At 42.0% G+C, this 25481-nt stretch overlaps 1 protein-coding gene across 1 annotated transcript in view; it reads right to left on the reverse strand.

Moving 5' to 3' along the window:
- The window catches only part of camk1da (calcium/calmodulin-dependent protein kinase 1Da), a 179672-nt gene that overhangs the window by 51725 nt on the left and 102466 nt on the right, over nucleotides 1-25481 (reverse strand). The window contains exons 4-6 of the mRNA XM_061959156.2: nucleotides 23963-24101; nucleotides 8435-8561; nucleotides 6985-7060 (exon numbers count right to left, since the gene is read on the reverse strand). Of these exons, the coding sequence (XP_061815140.1) occupies nucleotides 6985-7060; nucleotides 8435-8561; nucleotides 23963-24101 (342 nt within the window). The remainder of the gene's footprint in view (nucleotides 1-6984; nucleotides 7061-8434; nucleotides 8562-23962; nucleotides 24102-25481) is intronic.

A 25481-nucleotide genomic window follows, 5' to 3' on the forward strand; every position in this document is an offset into this window, starting at 1 on the left:
AGTATATATATAATGTAGTAACAGACACCTTCATAACAATATGTAATATGTACAATATACACACTGCAAGTATATATATATATATATATAATGTAGTAACAGACACCTTCATAACAATATGTACTATGTACAATATACACACTGCAAGTATATATAGAATGTAGTAACAGACACCTTCATAACAATATGGAATATGTACAATATACACACTGCAAGTATATATATAATGTAGTAACAGACACCTTCATAACAATATGTAATATGTACAATATACACACTGCAAGTATATATATAATGTAGTAACAGACACCTTCATAACAATATGTACAATATACACACTGCAAGTATATATATAACACACACACACACACACACACACACACACACACACACACACACACACACACACACACACACACACACACACACACACACACACACACACACACACACACACACACACACACACACACACGTGACCTTTCATTAACTGCACACACGTGTTGGGAAGACAAACTGAAGGTAAAAGCTGAGATGGTGTCCACTACAGTGCTTCTTTACCATAGGGCCACAACCCAGCAAGATGTTTCTCACAACTTGTAATACACTTTTCCACCACTTGTGGCAGTCATGACATCCATCCATCCATCCATTTTTCTACCGCTTGTCCCATGCAGACAATATCAACCAAACTGAAGACATAGACAAGTCTTTTCAGCGCAAAAATGATGACTAAAGCAGTCAAGCTGCATTTTTATTTGCACTTTAACTTTGTTTACTCATTATTAATTGAGTTGATTCATTTTAGCACAACATAATTTGTACGTATGTTTAATGTATGAGTCCATTCTTATGCAGTATATTTGTCTACCTGACATAAGCCTAAAGTTTGTGTTGGATAAATAATAATCATGAACACATTTTCATTTCATTTCACAACATTTGTAAACAATCAAAAGTACATTTACTAATTCAGTGTTAATATTTGAGTGGCCTTTTTGTAGGTTAAGAATCCCTGATAATGACCAATCTGCATGTATTCAAGTGACCACCAGGGGGCGACGACCCGAGTGATGATCAAATAAGAGCAAATACTGCAAGTCAAAGTTTACCACAAGTGGCACGCAGGCGCCCTCTAGTGGTGCGCCGAACAATTACCGTCATATCAATATTGATATAAGAAATAAACACAGTGATATAAATATTGATATAAAAAGAATGACAGAGATATAAATATTGATATAAAAAGAATGACAGAGATATAAATATTGATATAAAAAGAATCACAGTGATATAAATATTGATATAAAAAGAATGACAGAGATATAAATATTGATATAAAAAGAATGACAGAGATATAAATATTGATATAAAAAGAAGATTGTGTGTTAGCATGCTAACTACACCTGTGCTATTTGTGTGTTAGCATGCTAACTTCACCTGTGATGATTGTGTGTTAGCATGCTAACCTCACCTGTGATGATTGTGTGTTAGCATGCTAACTTCACCTGTGATGATTGTGTGTTAGCATGCTAACTTCACCTGTGCTAATTGTGTGTTAGCATGCTAACTTCACCTGTGATGATTGTGTGTTAGCATGCTAACTTCACCTGTGATGATTGTGTGTTAGCATGCTAACTTCACCTGTGATGATTGTGTGTTAGCATGCTAACTACACCTGTGCTATTTGTGTGTTAGCATGCTAACTTCACCTGTGATGATTGTGTGTTAGCATGCTAACCTCACCTGTGATGATTGTGTGTTAGCATGCTAACTTCACCTGTGATGATTGTGTGTTAGCATGCTAACTTCACCTGTGATGATTGTGTGTTAGCATGCTAACTTCACCTGTAATGATTGTGTGTTAGCATGCTAACTACACCTGTGCTATTTGTGTGTTAGCATGCTAACTTCACCTGTGATGATTGTGTGTTAGCATGCTAACTTCACCTGTGATGATTGTGTGTTAGCATGCTAACTTCACCTGTGATGATTGTGTGTTAGCATGCTAACTTCACCTGTGATGATTGTGTGTTAGCATGCTAACTTCACCTGTGATGATTGTGTGTTAGCATGCTAACTTCACCTGTGATGATTGTGTGTTAGCATGCTAACTTCACCTGTGATGATTGTGTGTTAGCATGCTAACTTCACCTGTGATGATTGTGTGTTAGCATGCTAACTTCACCTGTGATGATTGTGTGTTAGCATGCTAACCTCACCTGTGCTATTTGTGTGTTAGCATGCTAACTTCACTTGTGATGATTGTGTGTTAGCATGCTAACTTCACCTGTGATGATTGTGTGTTAGCATGCTAACTTCACCTGTGATGATTGTGTGTTAGCATGCTAACTACACCTGTGCTATTTGTGTGTTAGCATGCTAACTTCACCTGTGATGATTGTGTGTTAGCATGCTAACCTCACCTGTGATGATTGTGTGTTAGCATGCTAACTTCACCTGTGATGATTGTGTGTTAGCATGCTAACTTCACCTGTGATGATTGTGTGTTAGCATGCTAACTTCACCTGTGATGATTGTGTGTTAGCATGCTAACTACACCTGTGCTATTTGTGTGTTAGCATGCTAACTTCACCTGTGATGATTGTGTGTTAGCATGCTAACTTCACCTGTGCTATTTGTGTGTTAGCATGCTAACTTCACCTGTGATGATTGTGTGTTAGCATGCTAACTTCACCTGTGATGATTGTGTGTTAGCATGCTAACTACACCTGTGATGATTGTGTGTTAGCATGCTAACTACACCTGTGCTATTTGTGTGTTAGCATGCTAACTTCACCTGTGATGATTGTGTGTTAGCATGCTAACTACACCTGTGCTATTTGTGTGTTAGCATGCTAACTTCACCTGTGATGATTGTGTGTTAGCATGCTAACTACACCTGTGCTATTTGTGTGTTAGCATGCTAACTTCACCTGTGATGATTGTGTGTTAGCATGCTAACTTCACCTGTGATGATTGTGTGTTAGCATGCTAACTACACTTATGATGATTGTGTGTTAGCATGCTAACTACACCTGTGCTATTTGTGTGTTAGCATGCTAACTTCACCTGTGATGATTGTGTGTTAGCATGCTAACTACACCTGTGCTATTTGTGTGTTAGCATGCTAACTTCACCTGTGATGATTGTGTGTTAGCATGCTAACCTCACCTGTGATGATTGTTTGTTAGCATGCTAACTTCACCTGTGATGATTGTGTGTTAGCATGCTAACTTCACCTGTGATGATTGTGTGTTAGCATGCTAACTTCACCTGTGATGATTGTGTGTTAGCATGCTAACTTCACCTGTGATGATTGTGTGTTAGCATGCTAACCTCACCTGTGATGATTGTGTGTTAGCATGCTAACTTCACCTGTGATGATTGTGTGTTAGCATGCTAACTTCACCTGTGATGATTGTGTGTTAGCATGCTAACTTCACCTGTGATGATTGTGTGTTAGCATGCTAACTTCACCTGTGATGATTGTGTGTTAGCATACTAACTACACCTGTGCTATTTGTGTGTTAGCATGCTAACTTCACCTGTGATGATTGTGTGTTAGCATGCTAACTTCCCCTGTGATGATTGTGTGTTAGCATGCTAACTTCACCTGTGATGATTGTGTGTTAGCATGCTAACTTCACCTGTGATGATTGTGTGTTAGCATGCTAACTTCACCTGTGATGATTGTGTGTTAGCATGCTAACTTCACCTGTGATGATTGTGTGTTAGCATGCTAACTACACCTGTGCTATTTGTGTGTTAGCATGCTAACTTCACCTGTGATGATTGTGTGTTAGCATGCTAACTTCACCTGTGATGATTGTGTGTTAGCATGCTAACTACACCTGTGCTATTTGTGTGTTAGCATGCTAACTTCACCTGTGATGATTGTGTGTTAGCATGCTAACTACACCTGTGCTATTTGTGTGTTAGCATGCTAACTTCACCTGTGATGATTGTGTGTTAGCATGCTAACTTCACCTGTGATGATTGTGTGTTAGCATGCTAACCTCACCTGTGATGATTGTGTGTTAGCATGCTAACTTCACCTGTGATGATTGTGTGTTAGCATGCTAACTTCACCTGTGATGATTGTGTGTTAGCATGCTAACCTCACCTGTGATGATTGTGTGTTAGCATGCTAACTTCACCTGTGATGATTGTGTGTTAGCATGCTAACTTCACCTGTGATGATTGTGTGTTAGCATGCTAACTTCACCTGTGATGATTGTGTGTTAGCATGCTAACTACACCTGTGATGATTGTGTGTTAGCATGCTAACTTCACCTGTGATGATTGTGTGTTAGCATGCTAACTACACCTGTGCTATTTGTGTGTTAGCATGCTAACTTCACCTGTGATGATTGTGTGTTAGCATGCTAACTACACCTGTGCTATTTGTGTGTTAGCATGCTAACTTCACCTGTGATGATTGTGTGTTAGCATGCTAACTTCACCTGTGATGATTGTGTGTTAGCATGCTAACTTCACCTGTGATGATTGTGTGTTAGCATGCTAACTACACCTGTGCTATTTGTGTGTTAGCATGCTAACTTCACCTGTGATGATTGTGTGTTAGCATGCTAACTTCACCTGTGATGATTGTGTGTTAGCATGCTAACTACACCTGTGCTATTTGTGTGTTAGCATGCTAACTTCACCTGTGATGATTGTGTGTTAGCATGCTAACTACACCTGTGCTATTTGTGTGTTAGCATGCTAACTTCACCTGTGATGATTGTGTGTTAGCATGCTAACTACACCTGTGCTATTTGTGTGTTAGCATGCTAACTTCACCTGTGATGATTGTGTGTTAGCATGCTAACTTCACCTGTGATGATTGTGTGTTAGCATGCTAACCTCACCTGTGATGATTGTGTGTTAGCATGCTAACTTCACCTGTGATGATTGTGTGTTAGCATGCTAACTTCACCTGTGATGATTGTGTGTTAGCATGCTAACCTCACCTGTGATGATTGTGTGTTAGCATGCTAACTTCACCTGTGATGATTGTGTGTTAGCATGCTAACTTCACCTGTGATGATTGTGTGTTAGCATGCTAACTTCACCTGTGATGATTGTGTGTTAGCATGCTAACTACACCTGTGATGATTGTGTGTTAGCATGCTAACTTCACCTGTGATGATTGTGTGTTAGCATGCTAACTACACCTGTGCTATTTGTGTGTTAGCATGCTAACTTCACCTGTGATGATTGTGTGTTAGCATGCTAACTACACCTGTGCTATTTGTGTGTTAGCATGCTAACTTCACCTGTGATGATTGTGTGTTAGCATGCTAACTTCACCTGTGATGATTGTGTGTTAGCATGCTAACTTCACCTGTGATGATTGTGTGTTAGCATGCTAACTACACCTGTGCTATTTGTGTGTTAGCATGCTAACTTCACCTGTGATGATTGTGTGTTAGCATGCTAACTTCACCTGTGATGATTGTGTGTTAGCATGCTAACTACACCTGTGCTATTTGTGTGTTAGCATGCTAACTTCACCTGTGATGATTGTGTGTTAGCATGCTAACTACACCTGTGCTATTTGTGTGTTAGCATGCTAACTTCACCTGTGATGATTGTGTGTTAGCATGCTAACTACACCTGTGCTATTTGTGTGTTAGCATGCTAACTTCACCTGTGATGATTGTGTGTTAGCATGCTAACTTCACCTGTGATGATTGTGTGTTAGCATGCTAACCTCACCTGTGATGATTGTGTGTTAGCATGCTAACTTCACCTGTGATGATTGTGTGTTAGCATGCTAACTTCACCTGTGATGATTGTGTGTTAGCATGCTAACTTCACCTGTGATGATTGTGTGTTAGCATGCTAACCTCACCTGTGATGATTGTGTGTTAGCATGCTAACTTCACCTGTGATGATTGTGTGTTAGCATGCTAACTTCACCTGTGATGATTGTGTGTTAGCATGCTAACTTCACCTGTGATGATTGTGTGTTAGCATGCTAACTTCACCTGTGATGATTGTGTGTTAGCATGCTAACTTCACCTGTGATGATTGTGTGTTAGCATGCTAACTACACCTGTGCTATTTGTGTGTTAGCATGCTAACTTCACCTGTGATGATTGTGTGTTAGCATGCTAACTACACCTGTGCTATTTGTGTGTTAGCATGCTAACTTCACCTGTGATGATTGTGTGTTAGCATGCTAACTACACCTGTGCTATTTGTGTGTTAGCATGCTAACTTCACCTGTGATGATTGTGTGTTAGCATGCTAACCTCACCTGTGATGATTGTGTGTTAGCATGCTAACTTCACCTGTGATGATTGTGTGTTAGCATGCTAACTACACCTGTGCTATTTGTGTGTTAGCATGCTAACTTCACCTGTGATGATTGTGTGTTAGCATGCTAACTTCACCTGTGATGATTGTGTGTTAGCATGCTAACTTCACCTGTGATGATTGTGTGTTAGCATGCTAACCTCACCTGTGATGATTGTGTGTTAGCATGCTAACTTCACTTGTGATGATTGTGTGTTAGCATGCTAACTTCACCTGTGATGATTGTGTGTTAGCATGCTAACTTCACCTGTGATGATTGTGTTAGCATGCTAACTTCACCTGTGATGATTGTGTGTTAGCATGCTAACTTCACCTGTGATGATTGTGTGTTAGCATGCTAACTTCACCTGTGATGATTGTGTGTTAGCATGCTAACTTCACCTGTGATGATTGTGTGTTAGCATGCTAACTTCACCTGTGATGATTGTGTGTTAGCATGCTAACTTCACCTGTGATGATTGTGTGTTAGCATGCTAACTTCACCTGTGATGATTGTGTGTTAGCATGCTAACTTCACCTGTGATGATTGTGTGTTAGCATGCTAACTTCACCTGTGCTAATTGTGTGTTAGCATGCTAACTTCACTTGTGCTGGGAAATAAAAAGGTGTGTATGAAGAAGAATGCAGTGAAAGTTCCGGAAACAATTGCGCACTTACAGGATATATGCGATGACTCCGATGGACCAGCAGTCCACTGCCTTGCTGTAGGGCTTCTGGGCAAGAACTTCTGGTGCTAGAAGAGAAGGAGACGACATCTTCTTAGGATACTTGCCAACCTTGAGACCTCCGAATTCGGGGAGGGCGGGGGGGGGTGTATATTGTAGCCTGGAAGAGTTAGGGCTGCAAGGGGTTCTGGGTATTTGTTCTGTAGTGTTTATGTTGTGTTACGGTGCGGATGTTCTCCCGAAATGTGTTTGTCATTCTTGTTTGGTGTGGGTTCACGGTGTGGGTTCACAGTGTGGCGCATATTTGTAACAATGTTAAAGTTGTTTATATGGCCACCCGCAGTGTGACCTGTATGGCTGTTGACCAAGTATGTCTTTCAGTCACTTAGGTGTGTCTGCAGAAGCCGCATACAACATGTGACTGGGCTGGCACGCTGTTTGTATGGAGAAAAAAGCAGATGCGACGACAGGTTGTAGAGGACGTTAAAGGCAGTGCCATCACGGCACGCCCTCAAGTCGAGTTTCTTAACATGGAGATATTCTCACTACTTTTCTTTTGTCGACCACAAAGAAAAGAACATTTGAGTTCAATGTAAGTTGTGTCTTGGATCAAAGATCATATCCTAGCAATTCAAATCTGCTGAAACAGCTACAAAAGCAACATGCTTCCACGAAGAAATGTGTAGAGTGTCTGGGCTTCACTAAAGACATGATTTTATTTCACAATTCCTTGAGAGAAAAAAAAGGCCTGGTTAGGCTTTGTGTATGTAGTGTGTGCCTTTCTTGCTTTACAGCTATGTTGTTATTATGCTGTTTGTTACTTATACATGTTATGTTGCAGCTATTTACAATAGTTTTGTCAATTTGTTCTGGCCTGAAATAAATTGGCCCTTTGAAACATATCTTTGTCTTTGTGTGTTGTATGTAGAGCACACTGTTTGTGTGTTGTATGTAGAGCACACTGTTTGTGTGTTGTATGTAGAGCACATTGTTTGTGTGTTGTATGTAAGGCACATTGTTTGTGTGTTGTATGTAGAGCACATTGTTTGTGTGCTGCATGTAGAGCACATTGTTTGTGTGTTGTATGTAGACCACATTGTTTGTGTGTTGTATGTAGAGCACATTGTTTGTGTGTTGTATGTAGAGCACATTGTTTGTGTGTTGTATGTAGAGCACATTGTTTGTGTGTTGTATGTAGAGCACATTGTTTGTGTGTTGTATGTAGAGCACATTGTTTGTGTGTTGTATGTAGAGCACATTGTTTGTGTGTTGTATGTAGACCACATTGTTTGTGTGTTGTATGTAGAGCACATTGTTTGTGTGTTGTATGTAGAGCACATTGTTTGTGTGTTGTATGTAGAGCACATTGTTTGTGTGTTGTATGTAGACCACATTGTTTGTGTGTTGTATGTAGACCACATTGTTTGTGGAGTGAAACCTACCCACATATCCTGGTGTGCCACATGCGGTGGACATGACGTTACCACTTCCCTCCATCTTGGAAAGGCCAAAGTCGCTGATCATGATCTTGGAGTGGTGGTGAGGGTTGAAGTACAGAAGGTTCTCTGGCTGCAGAACAAATGACAGACATTTGGTCTTCATGAGGGTTGAAGTACAGAAAGTTCTCTGACTGCAGAACAAACATTTGGTCTTCATGAGGGTTGAAGTACAGAAGGTTCTCAGGCTGCAGAACAAACATTTGGTCTTCATGAGGGTTGAAGTACAGAAGGTTCTCTGGCTGCAGAACAAACATTTGGTCTTCGTGAGGGTTGAAGTACAGAAGGTTCTCTGGCTGCAGAACAAACATTTGGTCTTCATGAGGGTTGAAGTACAGAAAGTTCTCTGGCTGCAGAACTAACATTTTGTCTTCATGAGGGTTGAAGTACAGAAGGTTCTCAGGCTGCAGAACAAACATTTGGTCTTCATGAGGGTTGAAGTACAGAAGGTTCTCTGGCTGCAGAACAAACATTTGGTCTTCATGAGGGTTGAAGTACAGAAGGTTCTCAGGCTGCAGAACAAACATTTGGTCTTCATGAGGGTTGAAGTACAGAAGGTTCTCTGGCTGCAGAACAAATGACAGACATTTTGTCTTCATGAGGGTCGAAGTACAGAAGGTTCTCTGACTGCAGAACAAACATTTGGTCTTCATGAGGGTTGAAGTACAGAAAGTTCTCTGGCTGCAGAACTAACATTTTGTCTTCATGAGGGTTGAAGTACAGAAGGTTCTCAGGCTGCAGAACAAACATTTGGTCTTCATGAGGGTTGAAGTACAGAAGGTTCTCTGGCTGCAGAACAAACATTTGGTCTTCATGAGGGTTGAAGTACAGAAGGTTCTCTGGCTGAAGAACAAACATTTGGTCTTCATGAGGGTTGAAGTACAGAAGGTTCTCAGGCTGCAGAACAAACATTTGGTCTTCATGAGGGTTGAAGTACAGAAGGTTCTCTGGCTGCAGAACAAACATTTGGTCTTCATGAGGGTTGAAGTACAGAAGGTTCTCTGGCTGCAGAACAAACATTTGGTCTTCATGAGGGTTGAAGTACAGAAGGTTCTTTGGCTGCAGAACAAACATTTGGTCTTCATGAGGGTTGAAGTACAGAAGGTTCTCAGGCTGCAGAACAAACATTTTGTCTTCATGAGAGTTGAAGTACAGAAGGTTCTCTGGCTACAGAACAAACATTTGGTCTTCATGAGGGTTGAAGTACAGAAGGTTCTCAGGCTGCAGAACAAACATTTGGTCTTCATGAGGGTTGAAGTACAGAAAGTTCTCTGGCTGCAGAACAAACATTTGGTCTTCATGAGGGTTGAAGTACAGAAGGTTCTCTGGCTGCAGAACAAACATTTGGTCTTCATGAGGGTTGAAGTACAGAAGCTTCTCTGGCTGCAGAACAAGCATTTGGTCTTCATGAGGGTTGACGTACAGAAGGTTCTCTGGCTGCAGAACAAACATTTGGTCTTCATGAGGGTTGAAGTACAGAAGGTTCTCAGGCTGCAGAACAAACATTTGGTCTTCATGAGGGTTGAAGTACAGAAGGTTCTCTGGCTGCAGAACAAACATTTGGTCTTCATGAGGGTTGAAGTACAGAAGGTTCTCTGGCTGCAGAACAAACATTTGGTCTTCATGAGGGTTGAAGTACAGAAGGTTCTCTGGCTGCAGAACAAACATTTGGTCTTCATGAGGGTTGAAGTACAGAAGGTTCTTTGGCTGCAGAACAAACATTTGGTCTTCATGAGGGTTGAAGTACAGAAGGTTCTCAGGCTGCAGAACAAACATTTGGTCTTCATGAGGGTTGAAGTACAGAAGGTTCTTTGGCTGCAGAACAAACATTTGGTCTTCATGAGGGTTGAAGTACAGAAGGTTCTCTGGCTGCAGAACAAACATTTGGTCTTCATGAGGGTTGAAGTACAGAAGGTTCTCAGGCTGCAGAACAAACATTTTGTCTTCGTGAGGGTTGAAGTACAGAAGGTTCTCTGGCTGCAGAACAAACATTTGGTCTTCATGAGGGTTGAAGTACAGAAGGTTCTCTGGCTGCAGAACAAACATTTGGTCTTCATGAGGGTTGAAGTACAGAAGGTTCTCTGGCTGCAGAACTAACATTTGGTCTTCATGAGGGTTGAAGTACAGAAGGTTCTCTTGCTGCAGAACAAACATTTGGTCTTCATGAGGGTTGAAGTACAGAAGGTTCTCAGGTTGCAGAACAAACATTTGGTCTTCATGAGGGTTGAAGTACAGAAGGTTCTCTGGCTGCAGAACAAACATTTGGTCTTCATGAGGGTTGAAGTACAGAAGGTTCTCTTGCTGCAGAACAAACATTTGGTCTTCATGAGGGTTGAAGTACAGAAGGTTCTCAGGCTGCAGAACAAACATTTTGTCTTCATGAGGGTTGAAGTACAGACGGTTCTCAGGCTGCAGAACAAACATTTGGTCTTCATGAGGGTTGAAGTACAGAAGGTTCTCAGGCTGCAGAACAAACATTTGGTCTTCATGAGGGTTGAAGTACAGAAGGTTCTCTGGCTGCAGAACAAACATTTGGTCTTCATGAGGGTTGAAGTACAGAAGGTTCTCAGGCTGCAGAACAAACATTTGGTCTTCATGAGGGTTGAAGTACAGAAGGTTCTCTGGCTGCAGAACAAACATTTGGTCTTCATGAGGGTTGAAGTACAGAAGGTTCTCTGACTGCAGAACAAACATTTGGTCTTCATGAGGGTTGAAGTACAGAAGGATTTCTGGCTGCAGAACAAACATTTGGTCTTCATGAGGGTTGAAGTACAGAAGGTTCTCAGGCTGCAGAACAAACATTTGGTCTTCATGAGGGTTGAAGTACAGAAGGTTCTCAGGCTGAAGAACAAACATTTGGTCTTCATGAGGGTTGAAGTACAGAAGGTTCTCTGGCTGCAGAACAAACATTTGGTCTTCATGAGGGTTGAAGTACAGAAGGTTCTCTGACTGCAGAACAAACATTTGGTCTTCATGAGGGTTGAAGTACAGAAGGTTCTCAGGCTGCAGAACAAATGACAGACATTTGGTCTTCATGAGGGTTGAAGTACAGAAGGTTCTCTGGCTGCAGAACAAACATTTTGTCTTCATGAGGGTTGAAGTACAGAAGGTTCTCAGGCTGCAGAACAAACATTTTGTCTTCATGAGGGTTGAAGTACAGAAGGTTCTCTGACTGCAGAACAAACATTTGGTCTTCATGAGGGTTGAAGTACAGAAGGTTCTCAGGCTGCAGAACAAACATTTTGTCTTCATGAGGGTTGAAGTACAGAAGGTTCTCTGACTGCAGAACAAACATTTGGTCTTCATGAGGGTTGAAGTACAGAAGGTTCTCAGGCTGCAGAACAAACATTTGGTCTTCATGAGGGTTGAAGTACAGAAGGTTCTCAGGCTGCAGAACAAACATTTGGTCTTCATGAGGGTTGAAGTACAGAAGGTTCTCAGGCTGCAGAACAAACATTTGGTCTTCATGAGGGTTGAAGTACAGAAAGTTATCTGGCTGCAGAACAAACATTTTGTCTTCATGAGGGTTGAAGTACAGAAGGTTCTCAGGCTGCAGAACAAACATTTGGTCTTCATGAGGGTTGAAGTACAGAAAGTTCTCTGGCTGCAGAACAAACATTTGGTCTTCATGAGGGTTGAAGTACAGAAGGTTCTCTGGCTGCAGAACAAACATTTGGTCTTCATGAGGGTTGAAGTACAGAAGGTTCTCTGGCTGCAGAACAAACATTTGGTCTTCATGAGGGTTGAAGTACAGAAGGTTCTCTGGCTGCAGAACAAACATTTGGTCTTCATGAGGGTTGAAGTACAGAAGGTTCTCTGGCTGCAGAACAAGCATTTGGTCTTCATGAGGGTTGAAGTACAGAAGGTTCTCTGGCTGCAGAACAAACATTTGGTCTTCATGAGGGTTGAAGTACAGAAGGTTCTCTGACTGCAGAACAAACATTTGGTCTTCATGAGGGTTGAAGTACAGAAGGTTCTCAGGCTGCAGAACAAATGACAGACATCTTGTCTTCATGACCGTGGAACTCCCGCCTTCTACCAACTTTTCCATCTACCAGCCACAGAGCCAATAGGGATGTGCTTTGTGGTAGCAACGCTTCATTTTGTGGTAGCAGCACATCCATTGGGGGCGGAGCTTATCAGCTGTTAGCTACAGTGCTCACTTTTGAAATGTTCTTAGTCTTTGTTGTAGTTTAGTCAGCTCCATACAAGTCCAAAGAAAGCCACGGACAAACAAAATAAGCTTTGAAACATCCAAGATGTATCCACAGCGTTGTCGACACCGCTTCCACCATTGACCAGCAAGGTTTTATTTTGACTTGCTAATCTTTGTAGCGACCTTGGAAGGGCGGCTGCTAACTAGGACACTTCAGTTACTTGTTTTTTGGACTTTATTATGTCAATAAAAGTTGATATACAGTAGAGTACAACACTTTAGATTGTGTACAAAGCTTCACTAAAATATGGACTTTTGTGGAGGCTGGAACCAATTATTCATATTTAACGTTGTATGACAGACTTTTGTATTTGGGAAGCCTAGTTAACAAGCCATGATGTTGGTAAATGGAGGTTCCACTGGAGTTTGACAGGTGGAGATACAAAACACACTTGGAGAAATCTTCCTTCCAACATCTTGGAGTGTTCCAACCCTTGGAGGATGTTGATTGTTCATCTCGTAGGGAGCAGGCAGAGAACACCACACAAAACCAAATGTTACAAAACCAAATGTTCCAACCCTTGGAGGATGTTGATTGTTCATCTCGTGGGGAGCAGGCAGAGAACACCACACAAAACCAAATGTTACAAAACCAAATGTTCCAACTTTTGGAGGATGTTGATTGTTCATCTCGTAGAGAGAAGGCAGAGAACACCACACAAAACCAAATGTTCCAACCCTTGGAGGATGTTGATTGTTCATCTCGTAGTGAGCAGGCAGAGAACACCACACAAAACCAAATGTTACAAAACCAAATGTTCCAACCCTTGGAGGATGTTGATTGTTCATCTCGTGGGGAGCAGGCAGAGAACACCACACAAAACCAAATGTTACAAAACCAAATGTTCCAACTTTTGGAGGATGTTGATTGTTCATCTCGTAGGGAGCAGGCAGAGAACACCACACAAAACCAAATGTTCCAACCCTTGGAGGATGTTGATTGTTCATCTCGTAGTGAGCAGGCAGAGAACACCACACAAAACCAAATGTTACAAAACCAAATGTTACAAAACCAAATGTTCCAACCCTTGGAGGATGTTGATTGTTCATCTCGTGGGGAGCAGGCAGAGAACACCACACAAAACCAAATGTTACAAAACCAAATGTTCCAACTTTTGGAGGATGTTGATTGTTCATCTCGTAGGGAGCAGGCAGAGAACACCACACAAAACCAAATGTTCCAACCTTTGGAGGATGTTGATTGTTCATCTCGTAGTGAGCAGGCAGAGAACACCACACAAAACCAAATGTTACAAAACCAAATGTTCCAACCCTTGGACGATGTTGATTGTTCATCTCGTGGGGAGCAGGCAGAGAACACCACACAAAACCAAATGTTACAAAACCAAATGTTCCAACTTTTGGAGGATGTTGATTGTTCATCTCGTAGGGAGCAGGCAGAGAACACCACACAAAACCAAATGTTCCAACCCTTGGAGGATGTTGATTGTTCATCTCGTAGTGAGCAGGCAGAGAACACCACACAAAACCAAATGTTACAAAACCAAATGTTCCAACCCTTGGAGGATGTTGATTGTTCATCTCGTGGGGAGCAGGCAGAGAACACCACACAAAACCAAATGTTACAAAACCAAATGTTCCAACTTTTGGAGGATGTTGATTGTTCATCTCGTAGGGAGCAGGCAGAGAACACCACACAAAACCAAATGTTCCAACCTTTGGAGGATGTTGATTGTTCATCTCGTAGTGAGCAGGCAGAGACCACCACACAAAACCAAATGTTACAAAACCAAATGTTCCAACCCTTGGAGGATGTTGATTGTTCATCTCGTGGGGAGCAGGCAGAGAACACCACACAAAACCAAATGTTACAAAACCAAATGTTCCAACCCTTGGAGGATGTTGATTGTTCATCTCGTGGGGAGCAGGCAGAGAACACCACACAAAACCAAATGTTACAAAACCAAATGTTCCAACTTTTGGAGGATGTTGATTGTTCATCTCGTAGAGAGAAGGCAGAGAACACCACACAAAACCAAATGTTCCAACCCTTGGAGGATGTTGATTGTTCATCTTGTAGTGAGCAGGCAGAGAACACCACACAAAACCAAATGTTACAAAACCAAATGTTCCAACCCTTGGAGGATGTTGATTGTTCATCTCGTAGTGAGCAGGCAGAGAACACCACACAAAACCAAATGTTACAAAACCAAATGTTCCAACCCTTGGAGGATGTTGATTGTTCATCTCGTGGGGAGCAGGCAGAGAACACCACACAAAACCAAATGTTACAAAACCAAATGTTCCAACTTTTGGAGGATGTTGATTGTTCATCTCGTAGGGAGCAGGCAGAGAACACCACACAAAACCAAATGTTCCAACCTTTGGAGGATGTTGATTGTTCATCTCGTAGTGAGCAGGCAGAGAACACCACACAAAACCAAATGTTACAAAACCAAATGTTCCAACCCTTGGAGGATGTTGATTGTTCATCTCGTGGGGAGCAGGCAGAGAACACCACACAAAACCAAATGTTACAAAACCAAATGTTCCAACTTTTGGAGGATGTTGATTGTTCATCTCGTAGTGAGCAGGCAGAGAACACCACACAAAACCAAATGTTCCAACCCTTGGAGGATGTTGATTGTTCATCTCGTAGTGAGCAGGCAGAGAACACCACACAAAACCAAATGTTACAAAACCAAATGTTCCAACCCTTGGAGGATGTTGATTGTTCATCTCGTAGTGAGCAGGCAGAGAACACCACACAAAACCAAATGTTACAAAACCAAATGTTCCAACCCTTGGAGGATGTTGATTGTTCATCTCGTGAGGAGCAGGCAGAGAACACCACACAAAACCAAATGTTACAAAACCAAATGTTCCAACTTTTGGAGGATGTTGATTGTTCATCTCGTAGGGAGCAGGCAGAGAACACCACACAAAACCAAATGTTCCAACCTTTGGAGGATGTTGATTGTTCATCTCGTAGTGAGCAGGCAGAGAACACCACACAAAACCAAATGTTACAAAACCAAATGTTCCAACCCTTGGAGGATGTTGATTGTTCATCTCGTGGGGAGCAGGCAGAGAACACCACACAAAACCAAATGTTACAAAACCAAATGTTCCAACTTTTGGAGGATGTTGATTGTTCATCTCGTAGGGAGCAGGCAGAGAACACCACACAAAACCAAATGTTCCAACCCTTGGAGGATGTTGATTGTTCATCTCGTAGTGAGCAGGCAGAGAACACCACACAAAACCAAATGTTACAAAACCAAATGTTCCAACCCTTGGAGGATGTTGATTGTTCATCTTGTGGGGAGCAGGCAGAGAACACCACACAAAACCAAATGTTACAAAACCAAATGTTCCAACTTTTGGAGGATGTTGATTGTTCATCTCGTAGGGAGCAGGCAGAGAACACCACACAAAACCAAATGTTCCAACCTTTGGAGGATGTTGATTGTTCATCTCGTAGGGAGCAGGCAGAGAACACCACACAAAACCAAATGTTACAAAACCAAATGTTCCAACCCTTGGAGGATGTTGATTGTTCATCTCGTGGGGAGCAGGCAGAGAACACCACACAAAACCAAATGTTACAAAACCAAATGTTCCAACTTTTGGAGGATGTTGATTGTTCATCTCGTAGGGAGCAGGCAGAGAACACCACACAAAACCAAATGTTCCAACCCTTGGAGGATGTTGATTGTTCATCTCGTAGTGAGCAGGCAGAGAACACCACACAAAACCAAATGTTACAAAACCAAATGTTCCAACCCTTGGAGGATGTTGATTGTTCATCTCGTGGGGAGCAGGCAGAGAACACCACACAAAACCAAATGTTACAAAACCAAATGTTCCAACTTTTGGAGGATGTTGATTGTTCATCTCGTAGGGAGCAGGCAGAGAACACCACACAAAACCAAATGTTACAAAACCAAATGTTCCAACCCTTTGAGGATGTTGATTGTTCATCTTGTGGGGAGCAGGCAGAGAAGACCACACAAAACCAAATGTTACAAAACCAAATGTTCCAACTTTTGGAGGATGTTGATTGTTCATCTCGTAGGGAGAAGGCAGAGAACACCACACAAAACCAAATGTTCCAACCCTTGGAGGATGTTGATTGTTCATCTCGTAGTGAGCAGGCAGAGAACACCACACAAAACCAAATGTTACAAAACCAAATGTTCCAACCCTTGGAGGATGTTGATTGTTCATCTCGTGGGGAGCAGGCAGAGAACACCACACAAAACCAAATGTTACAAAACCAAATGTTCCAACTTTTGGAGGATGTTGATTGTTCATCTCGTAGGGAGCAGGCAGAGAACACCACACAAAACCAAATGTTCCAATTTTTGGAGGATGTTGATTGTTCATCTCGTAGTGAGCAGGCAGAGAACACCACACAAAACCAAATGTTACAAAACCAAATGTTCCAACCCTTGGAGGATGTTGATTGTTCATCTCGTGGGGAGCAGGCAGAGAACACCACACAAAACCAAATGTTACAAAACCAAATGTTCCAACTTTTGGAGGATGTTGATTATTCATCTCGTAGAGAGAAGGCAGAGAACACCACACAAAACCAAATGTTCCAACCCTTGGAGGATGTTGATTGTTCATCTCGTAGGGAGCAGGCAGAGAACACCACACAAAACCAAATGTTACAAAACCAAATGTTCCAACTTTTGGAGGATGTTGATTGTTCATCTCGTAGGGAGCAGGCAGAGAACACCACACAAAACCAAATGTTCCAACCCTTGGAGGATGTTGATTGTTCATCTCGTAGGGAGCAGGCAGAGAACACCACACAAAACCAAATGTTACAAAACCAAATGTTCCAACCCTTGGAGGATGTTGATTGTTCATCTCGTGGGGAGCAGGCAGAGAACACCACACAAAACCAAATGTTACAAAACCAAATGTTCCAACTTTTGGAGGATGTTGATTGTTCATCTCGTAGAGAGAAGGCAGAGAACACCACACAAAACCAAATGTTCCAACCCTTGGAGGATGTTGATTGTTCATCTCGTAGGGAGCAGGCAGAGAACACCACACAAAACCAAATGTTCCAACCTTTGGAGGATGTTGATTGTTCATCTCGTAGTGAGCAGGCAGAGAACACCACACAAAACCAAATGTTACAAAACCAAATGTTCCAACCCTTAGAGGATGTTGATTGTTCATCTCGTGGGGAGCAGGCAGAGAACACCACACAAAACCAAATGTTACAAAACCAAATGTTCCAACTTTTGGAGGATGTTGATTGTTCATCTCGTAGGGAGCAGGCAGAGAACACCACACAAAACCAAATGTTCCAACCCTTGGAGGATGTTGATTGTTCATCTCGTAGTGAGCAGGCAGAGAACACCACACAAAACCAAATGTTACAAAACCAAATGTTCCAACCCTTGGAGGATGTTGATTGTTCATCTCGTGGGGAGCAGGCAGAGAACACCACACAAAACCAAATGTTACAAAACCAAATGTTCCAACTTTTGGAGGATGTTGATTGTTCATCTCGTAGGGAGCAGGCAGAGAACACCACACAAAACCAAATGTTCCAACCCTTGGAGGATGTTGATTGTTCATCTCGTAGTGAGCAGGCAGAGAACACCACACAAAACCAAATGTTACAAAACCAAATGTTCCAACCCTTGGAGGATGTTGATTGTTCATCTCGTGGGGAGCAGGCAGAGAACACCACACAAAACCAAATGTTACAAAACCAAATGTTCCAACTTTTGGAGGATGTTGATTGTTCATCTCGTAGGGAGCAGGCAGAGAACACCACACAAAACCAAATGTTACAAAACCAAATGTTCCAACCCTTTGAGGATGTTGATTGTTCATCTTGTGGGGAGCAGGCAGAGAAGACCACACAAAACCAAATGTTACAAAACCAAATGTTCCAACTTTTGGAGGATGTTGATTGTTCATCTCGTAGGGAGCAGGCAGAGAACACCACACAAAACCAAATGTTCCAACCCTTGGAGGATGTTGATTGTTCATCTCGTAGTGAGCAGGCAGAGAACACCACACAAAACCAAATGTTACAAAACCAAATGTTCCAACCCTTGGAGGATGTTGATTGTTCATCTCGTGGGGAGCAGGCAGAGAACACCACACAAAACCAAATGTTACAAAACCAAATGTTCCAACTTTTGGAGGATGTTGATTGTTCATCTCGTAGGGAGCAGGCAGAGAACACCACACAAAACCAAATGTTCCAACCTTTGGAGGATGTTGATTGTTCATCTCGTAGTGAGCAGGCAGAGAACACCACACAAAACCAAATGTTACAAAACCAAATGTTCCAACCCTTGGAGGATGTTGATTGTTCATCTTGTGGGGAGCAGGCAGAGAACACCACACAAAACCAAATGTTACAAAACCAAATGTTCCAACTTTTGGAGGATGTTGATTGTTCATCTCGTAGGGAGCAGGCAGAGAACACCACACAAAACCAAATGTTCCAACCCTTGGAGGATGTTGATTGTTCATCTCGTAGTGAGCAGGCAGAGAACACCACACAAAACCAAATGTTACAAAACCAAATGTTCCAACCCTTGGAGGATGTTGATTGTTCATCTCGTGGGGAGCAGGCAGAGAACACCACACAAAACCAAATGTTACAAAACCAAATGTTCCAACTTTTGGAGGATGTTGATTGTTCATCTCGTAGGGAGCAGGCAGAGAACACCACACAAAACCAAATGTTCCAACCCTTGGAGGATGTTGATTGTTCATCTCGTAGTGAGCAGGCAGAGAACACCACACAAAACCAAATGTTACAAAACCAAATGTTCCAACCCTTGGAGGATGTTGATTGTTCATCTTGTGGGGAGCAGGCAGAGAACACCACACAAAACCAAATGTTACAAAACCAAATGTTCCAACTTTTGGAGGATGTTGATTGTTCATCTCGTAGGGAGCAGGCAGAGAACACCACACAAAACCAAATGTTCCAACCCTTGGAGGATGTTGATTGTTCATCTCGTAGTGAGCAGGCAGAGAACACCACACAAAACCAAATGTTACAAAACCAAATGTTCCAACCCTTGGAGGATGTTGATTGTTCATCTTGTGGGGAGCAGGCAGAGAACACCACACAAAACCAAATGTTACAAAACCAAATGTTCCAACTTTTGGAGGATGTTGATTGTTCATCTCGTAGGGAGCAGGCAGAGAACACCACACAAAACCAAATGTTCCAACCCTTGGAGGATGTTGATTGTTCATCTCGTAGTGAGCAGGCAGAGAACACCACACAAAACCAAATGTTACAAAACCAAATGTTCCAACCCTTGGAGGATGTTGATTGTTCATCTCGTGGGGAGCAGGCAGAGAACACCACACAAAACCAAATGTTACAAAACCAAATGTTCCAACTTTTGGAGGATGTTGATTGTTCATCTCGTAGGGAGCAGGCAGAGAACACCACACAAAACCAAATGTTCCAACCCTTGGAGGATGTTGATTGTTCATCTCGTAGTGAGCAGGCAGAGAACACCACACAAAACCAAATGTTACAAAACCAAATGTTCCAACCCTTGGAGGATGTTGATTGTTCATCTCGTGGGGAGCAGGCAGAGAACACCACACAAAACCAAATGTTACAAAACCAAATGTTCCAACTTTTGGAGGATGTTGATTGTTCATCTCGTAGTGAGCAGGCAGAGAACACCACACAAAACCAAATGTTCCAACCCTTGGAGGATGTTGATTGTTCATCTCGTAGTGAGCAGGCAGAGAACACCACACAAAACCAAATGGGGACTTTTTGGCTTGAAGAAGACTCAAATAAATTGTGGTTGGAACTATTTCATTTGGAGAGTGAACATGATGACATCACTCTACTTTCTTGCACCACCTCTGGCTTTTAGAAGTGTGTGAGGACTTAGGAGGGACAAACTGACCTCTTCATCAATCTTGCTCCAACTTTCAGATCAGCTCCACAGGTTGGAGTTTTGTCTTCCACCTCACCTTGGATTGACCTCATTGACCTTCTTCAAGAGAACTTCTTACACTTTGTGCTCAATGTCAAGTAGAAACATGATGTCATCGTCCCCAAACATGATGTCATCGTCCCCACTCATACTTCACCAACAGCGATACAGGTTACACTGAGGGCGGCCGTATAAACAACCTTAACATTGTTACAAATATGCGCCACACTGTGAATCCACACCAAACAAGAATGACAAACACATTTCAGGAGAACATCCGCACAGTAACACAACATAAACACAACAGAACAAATACCCAGAACCCTTTGCAGCACTAACTCTTCCGGGACGCTACAAAATACACCCCTGCTACCACCAAACCCCCCCACACACACCTTGTAGCGTCCCAGAAGAGTTAGTGCTGCAAAGAGTTCTGGGTATTTGTTCTGTTGTGTTCATGGTGTGTTACGGTGCGGATGTTCTCCCGAAATGTGTTTGTCATTCTTGTTTGGTGTGGGTTCACAGTGTGGCGTGTATTTCTAACAGTATTAAAGTTGTTTAAACGGCCACCCTCAGTGTGACCTGTATCGCTGTTGATGAAGTATGCGTTGCATCTACGTGTGTGTGCGCGTACAGAAGCCGCACATATCTTGTGCATACTTGCCGACCCTCCCGGATTTTCCGGGAGACTCCCGAAATTCAGCGCCTCTCCCGAAAACCTCCCGGGACAAATTTTCTCCCGAAAATCTCCCGAAATTCAGGCACACAATATAAACAGCGTACCTGCCCAATCATGTTATAACTGTAGAATGATCAAGGGCGAGTTCTTGGTTTCTTATGTGGGTTTATTGTTAGGCAGTTTCATTAACGTCCTCCCAGCACGGTAACAACACACAACAACAGCAGTCACGTTTTTGTCTACCGTAAAGCAGTCCGTCTGCCGTAAACAGCAATGTTGTGACACTCTTAAACAGGACAATACTGCCATCTAGTGCATTTGATGAAAGCACTTTTTGCGTGCCACACAGCATTGCATCATCAGTGAGGGTGTTCAGCATGGTTAGAAAAATAGTGACAAATAGAACAAGGATGGACAATTCAACCCTTAACTCAACAATGAGTAGATGAGTGTTATGTGTGTGTGTATATGTGTAAATAAATGAACACTGAAATTCAAGTATTTCTTATATATATATATATGAAATACTTGACTTGGTGAATCCTAGCTGTAAATATACTCCTCACCTCTTAACCACGCCCCCGCCCCGCCCCCCACGCCCCACCGCCCGAAATCGGAGGTCTCAAGGTTGGCAAGTATGATCTTGTGACTGTGCCGGCACGTTGTTAGAAGGGATGAAAAGCGGACGTGACGACAGCTCGTAGAGTACGTTAAAGGCAGTGCCTTTAAGGCACGCCCCCAAGACTGTGGTCCGGGTGGACTACGAGATATAATGATTGATGAACACCTTGGTTGGATAATGAAGGTTGCCTCAGCTCAAAGCCTGAGCCCCGACATTAATGAACTAGCATCCAAGAAAAGATGTCAGGTATCTGGCTTGGGCACATCAGATTAGATCAGTGTGTTGCAAACTGAGCAGTTTAAAGTCCTGAATGGTTGGTTTATTCATTGTTATTTTATTTTCTAATTTATTAACCTGTGGAAAAAGTTAATGTTGATATTTACCTCAGAAGGCTGCAAGTAGAAAAGAGGCATTACATTTTTATTTAATTTGTATTTGATATGCCATTGATATTTTTTTATTATTATTATTTGAAACTGGATTTTGCATGTCACTATAAAGTTATATAAGCCTTGCTTGTTCAATATTCAATGCAAAATTTGTTTGGGTCTCTATTAAAAGGTTCATTTGTTCAACCTTGGCCCGCGGCTTTGTTCACTTTTACATTTTGGCACACTCTGTATTTGAGTTTGACACCCCTGGACTACAGTATGTCTTCTTCAACACCTGTAAGACACCATCTGCACTTGTGTTATTAGGGCCCGCATGGCCCATTGCAAAAGGACTCCCGAAGGGACCTATTGTTTTTCTAAGGTTTTATTATTCTTTATTCTTCCGCCGCCACATTAAACTGTAATTTGACCCACTTAACATGCTTCAAAACTCACCATATTTGACCCACACATCAGGACCTGCGAAAATTGCCTTTTTTTGAAAAAACCGAACCACAAAACACAAAATTGTGCTCTAGCGCCCCCTAGAAAAAAAAAAACTAGACTGCCTGTAACTCCCACTAGGAAGGTTGGAGAGACATGAAACAAAAACCTTTATGTAGGCCTGATTTAGACCTACATTTCATAATTGTACATTCTCGGGCTAAAATCAACAGGAAGTTGGCAATTCCCCCTTCAAGACAAAAAAGTACTAAAAACAGTAACTTTTGCCTCTTTGAGCTGTAATTTGACCCCCTTAACACGCTTCAAAACTCACCAAACTGAACGCACACATCAGGACTGGCAAAAATTGCGATCTAATAAAAAAAACCTAACCCCAAATCTCAAAATTGCGCTCTAGCGCAATTTTTTAATAAAACGCAGAAAAAACTGCTCCTCGCAAGAAAAAAGTGACAAAACTGCCTGTAACTCCCACTGGGAAGGTCGGAGAGACATGAAACAAAAACCTCTATGTAGGTCTCACTTAGACCTACATTTCATAAATTGACAACCCCCAGCAAAAATCAACAGGAAGTTTTCTATTCCCCCTTCAAAACAACGTTTTTGTAAAAACCGGTCACCTTTCTTCAAACATTATCTCCTCTGAGCGCGTTTGTCGTTTCGGCTTCAAACTAACACAGGAGAGAGATTGAACCCTTTTGATTAAAAGTTATCGAAAGAGTTTTAATACCGCTCAGGTTTTGATTTTATGACCCTTCAAAGAGCCGCTGCGCTGATGCTGCTGTTTTTTCAAGAAGGCTGCTTAAAAACAGGAAGCACCAGCGTGCCCACACAATGCAGACAAGGTAGGTACACTACACAAAAGTATTGGGACAATTCGGACTAAAAGTAGACAAAAGTATTGGGACACTTAGGACTAGCACCTGCCAAATACGCGGGCCCGACCAATGCTGCTTGCAGCTTTAATTATTATAATTGTTACTATAGCAGTTAGATATGTCTCACGTTACCATTTGTGTCTGGTCTAGTCTACACGGGATGGTGAGGAAGACAATCTCCATTCCTTGCATGTCTTGTACGTGTGGAGAATTGACAATGAAGCCGACTTTGACTTAAGTCTTACTTTTCTTTGAGTGTTTCTTAAAGTCAGAAAGTTGCCGGCTGAAAAAGAGTTGGTGGTTGTTAGCGTGCAAGGATGATACCTTCAGGTCTCTGTGGACGATGCCCATGTTGTGCAGGTAGTTGACAGCATCCAGCACTTGTCGGATGAGCGCGCTGGCGTCTTTCTCCGTGTAGAAACCTTTCTCAACGATTCGGTCAAAAAGCTCGCCGCCTGACACCCTGCAGAATCATCACAGCACACGTGCAAAAGATGGAAAATGCAGCTATGCTAACAATCCTAAAAAAACATCATACTGTGTGTATATATATATATATATATATATATATATATATATATATATATATATATATATATATATATTAAAAAAAAAAGATTTTAAATATATATATATATATATATATATATATGTATGTGTGGGAAAAAAAAATCACAAGACTATTTCATCTCTACAGGCCTGTTCCATGAGGGGGGGTACCCTCAATCATCAGGAGATTTTAATGGGAGCATTCGCATACCATGGTTTATATAGGGCACAGAGTGGGTGGGTACAGGCTGGCGTAGGGGCGTGGTGATTGGCTCATGTGTTACCTAGGAGGTGTTTCCGTCTATGGCGGCATGCTGTTACAATTTCGCTGCGCTTGTTGAGGGATGACAGGTCTGGACGGTAAATAATAAACAGTTTCTCTTTCAAGCATAGGTTACATCTTTTATTACCACTATTGTAAGGTGTGCTGGATGCAAGAATTTTCCATGTTATTGAATATTCAACATTATTGTCTTTGAGGTCCCAAATGTGTTTGCTGAGTTCTGTGGTATTTCGCAGGTTTTTGTTCCTGAAAGAAGCCTTGTGATTGTTCCATCTGGTTTTGAATTCTCCCTCGGTTAATCCTACATATGTGTCGGATGTGTTAATGTCCTTGCGTATTACCTTAGATTGGTAGACAACTGATGTTTGTAAGCACCCCCCGTTGAGAGGGCAATCAGGTTTCTTTCGACAGTTACAGCCTTTGTTGGTTTTGGAGTCGTTCTGTCTGGGGGTCGACGGCTCGTTTGCAATTGTTTTGTTGTGGTTTGAGATGATTTGTCGTATATTGTTCATGCAGCTGTAGCTCAATTTAATGTTGTTCTTGTTGAATACTTTTCTTAGGTTGTTGTCTTTGGGAAAGTGTTTGTCAATCAGATTGAGGAATTTGTGTCCAATGTTAGTTGAGACGTTTTTGCTGTATGGGGGGTTGTACCAGATGATGTTGTTTCGTTTTCTGTTCTTTTTTGGCTGGTTTCCTGGCGTGGGTTCATAGGTGAGGGTGAAATTGTATCCGCTTTCATCAAGGGCTTTTTGGTACGGGGGGGTTGCTTGGTCAAATTCAGCTTTGCTAGATGACAGCATCGATAGCCTTTTATTGATTCCGGTAGGTATATATATATATATATATGTATGTGTGGGAAAAAAAATCACAAGACAACTTCATCTCTACAGGCCTGTTTCATGAGGGGTTCCCTCAATCATCAGGAGATTTTAATGGAAGCATTCACATACCATGGTTTATATAGGGCACAGAGTGGGTGGGTACAGGCTGGCGTAGGGGCGTGGTGATTGG

This window comes from Nerophis lumbriciformis, linkage group LG05 (genome assembly GCF_033978685.3).
Source record: "Nerophis lumbriciformis linkage group LG05, RoL_Nlum_v2.1, whole genome shotgun sequence".
Taxonomy (NCBI): domain Eukaryota; kingdom Metazoa; phylum Chordata; class Actinopteri; order Syngnathiformes; family Syngnathidae; genus Nerophis; species Nerophis lumbriciformis.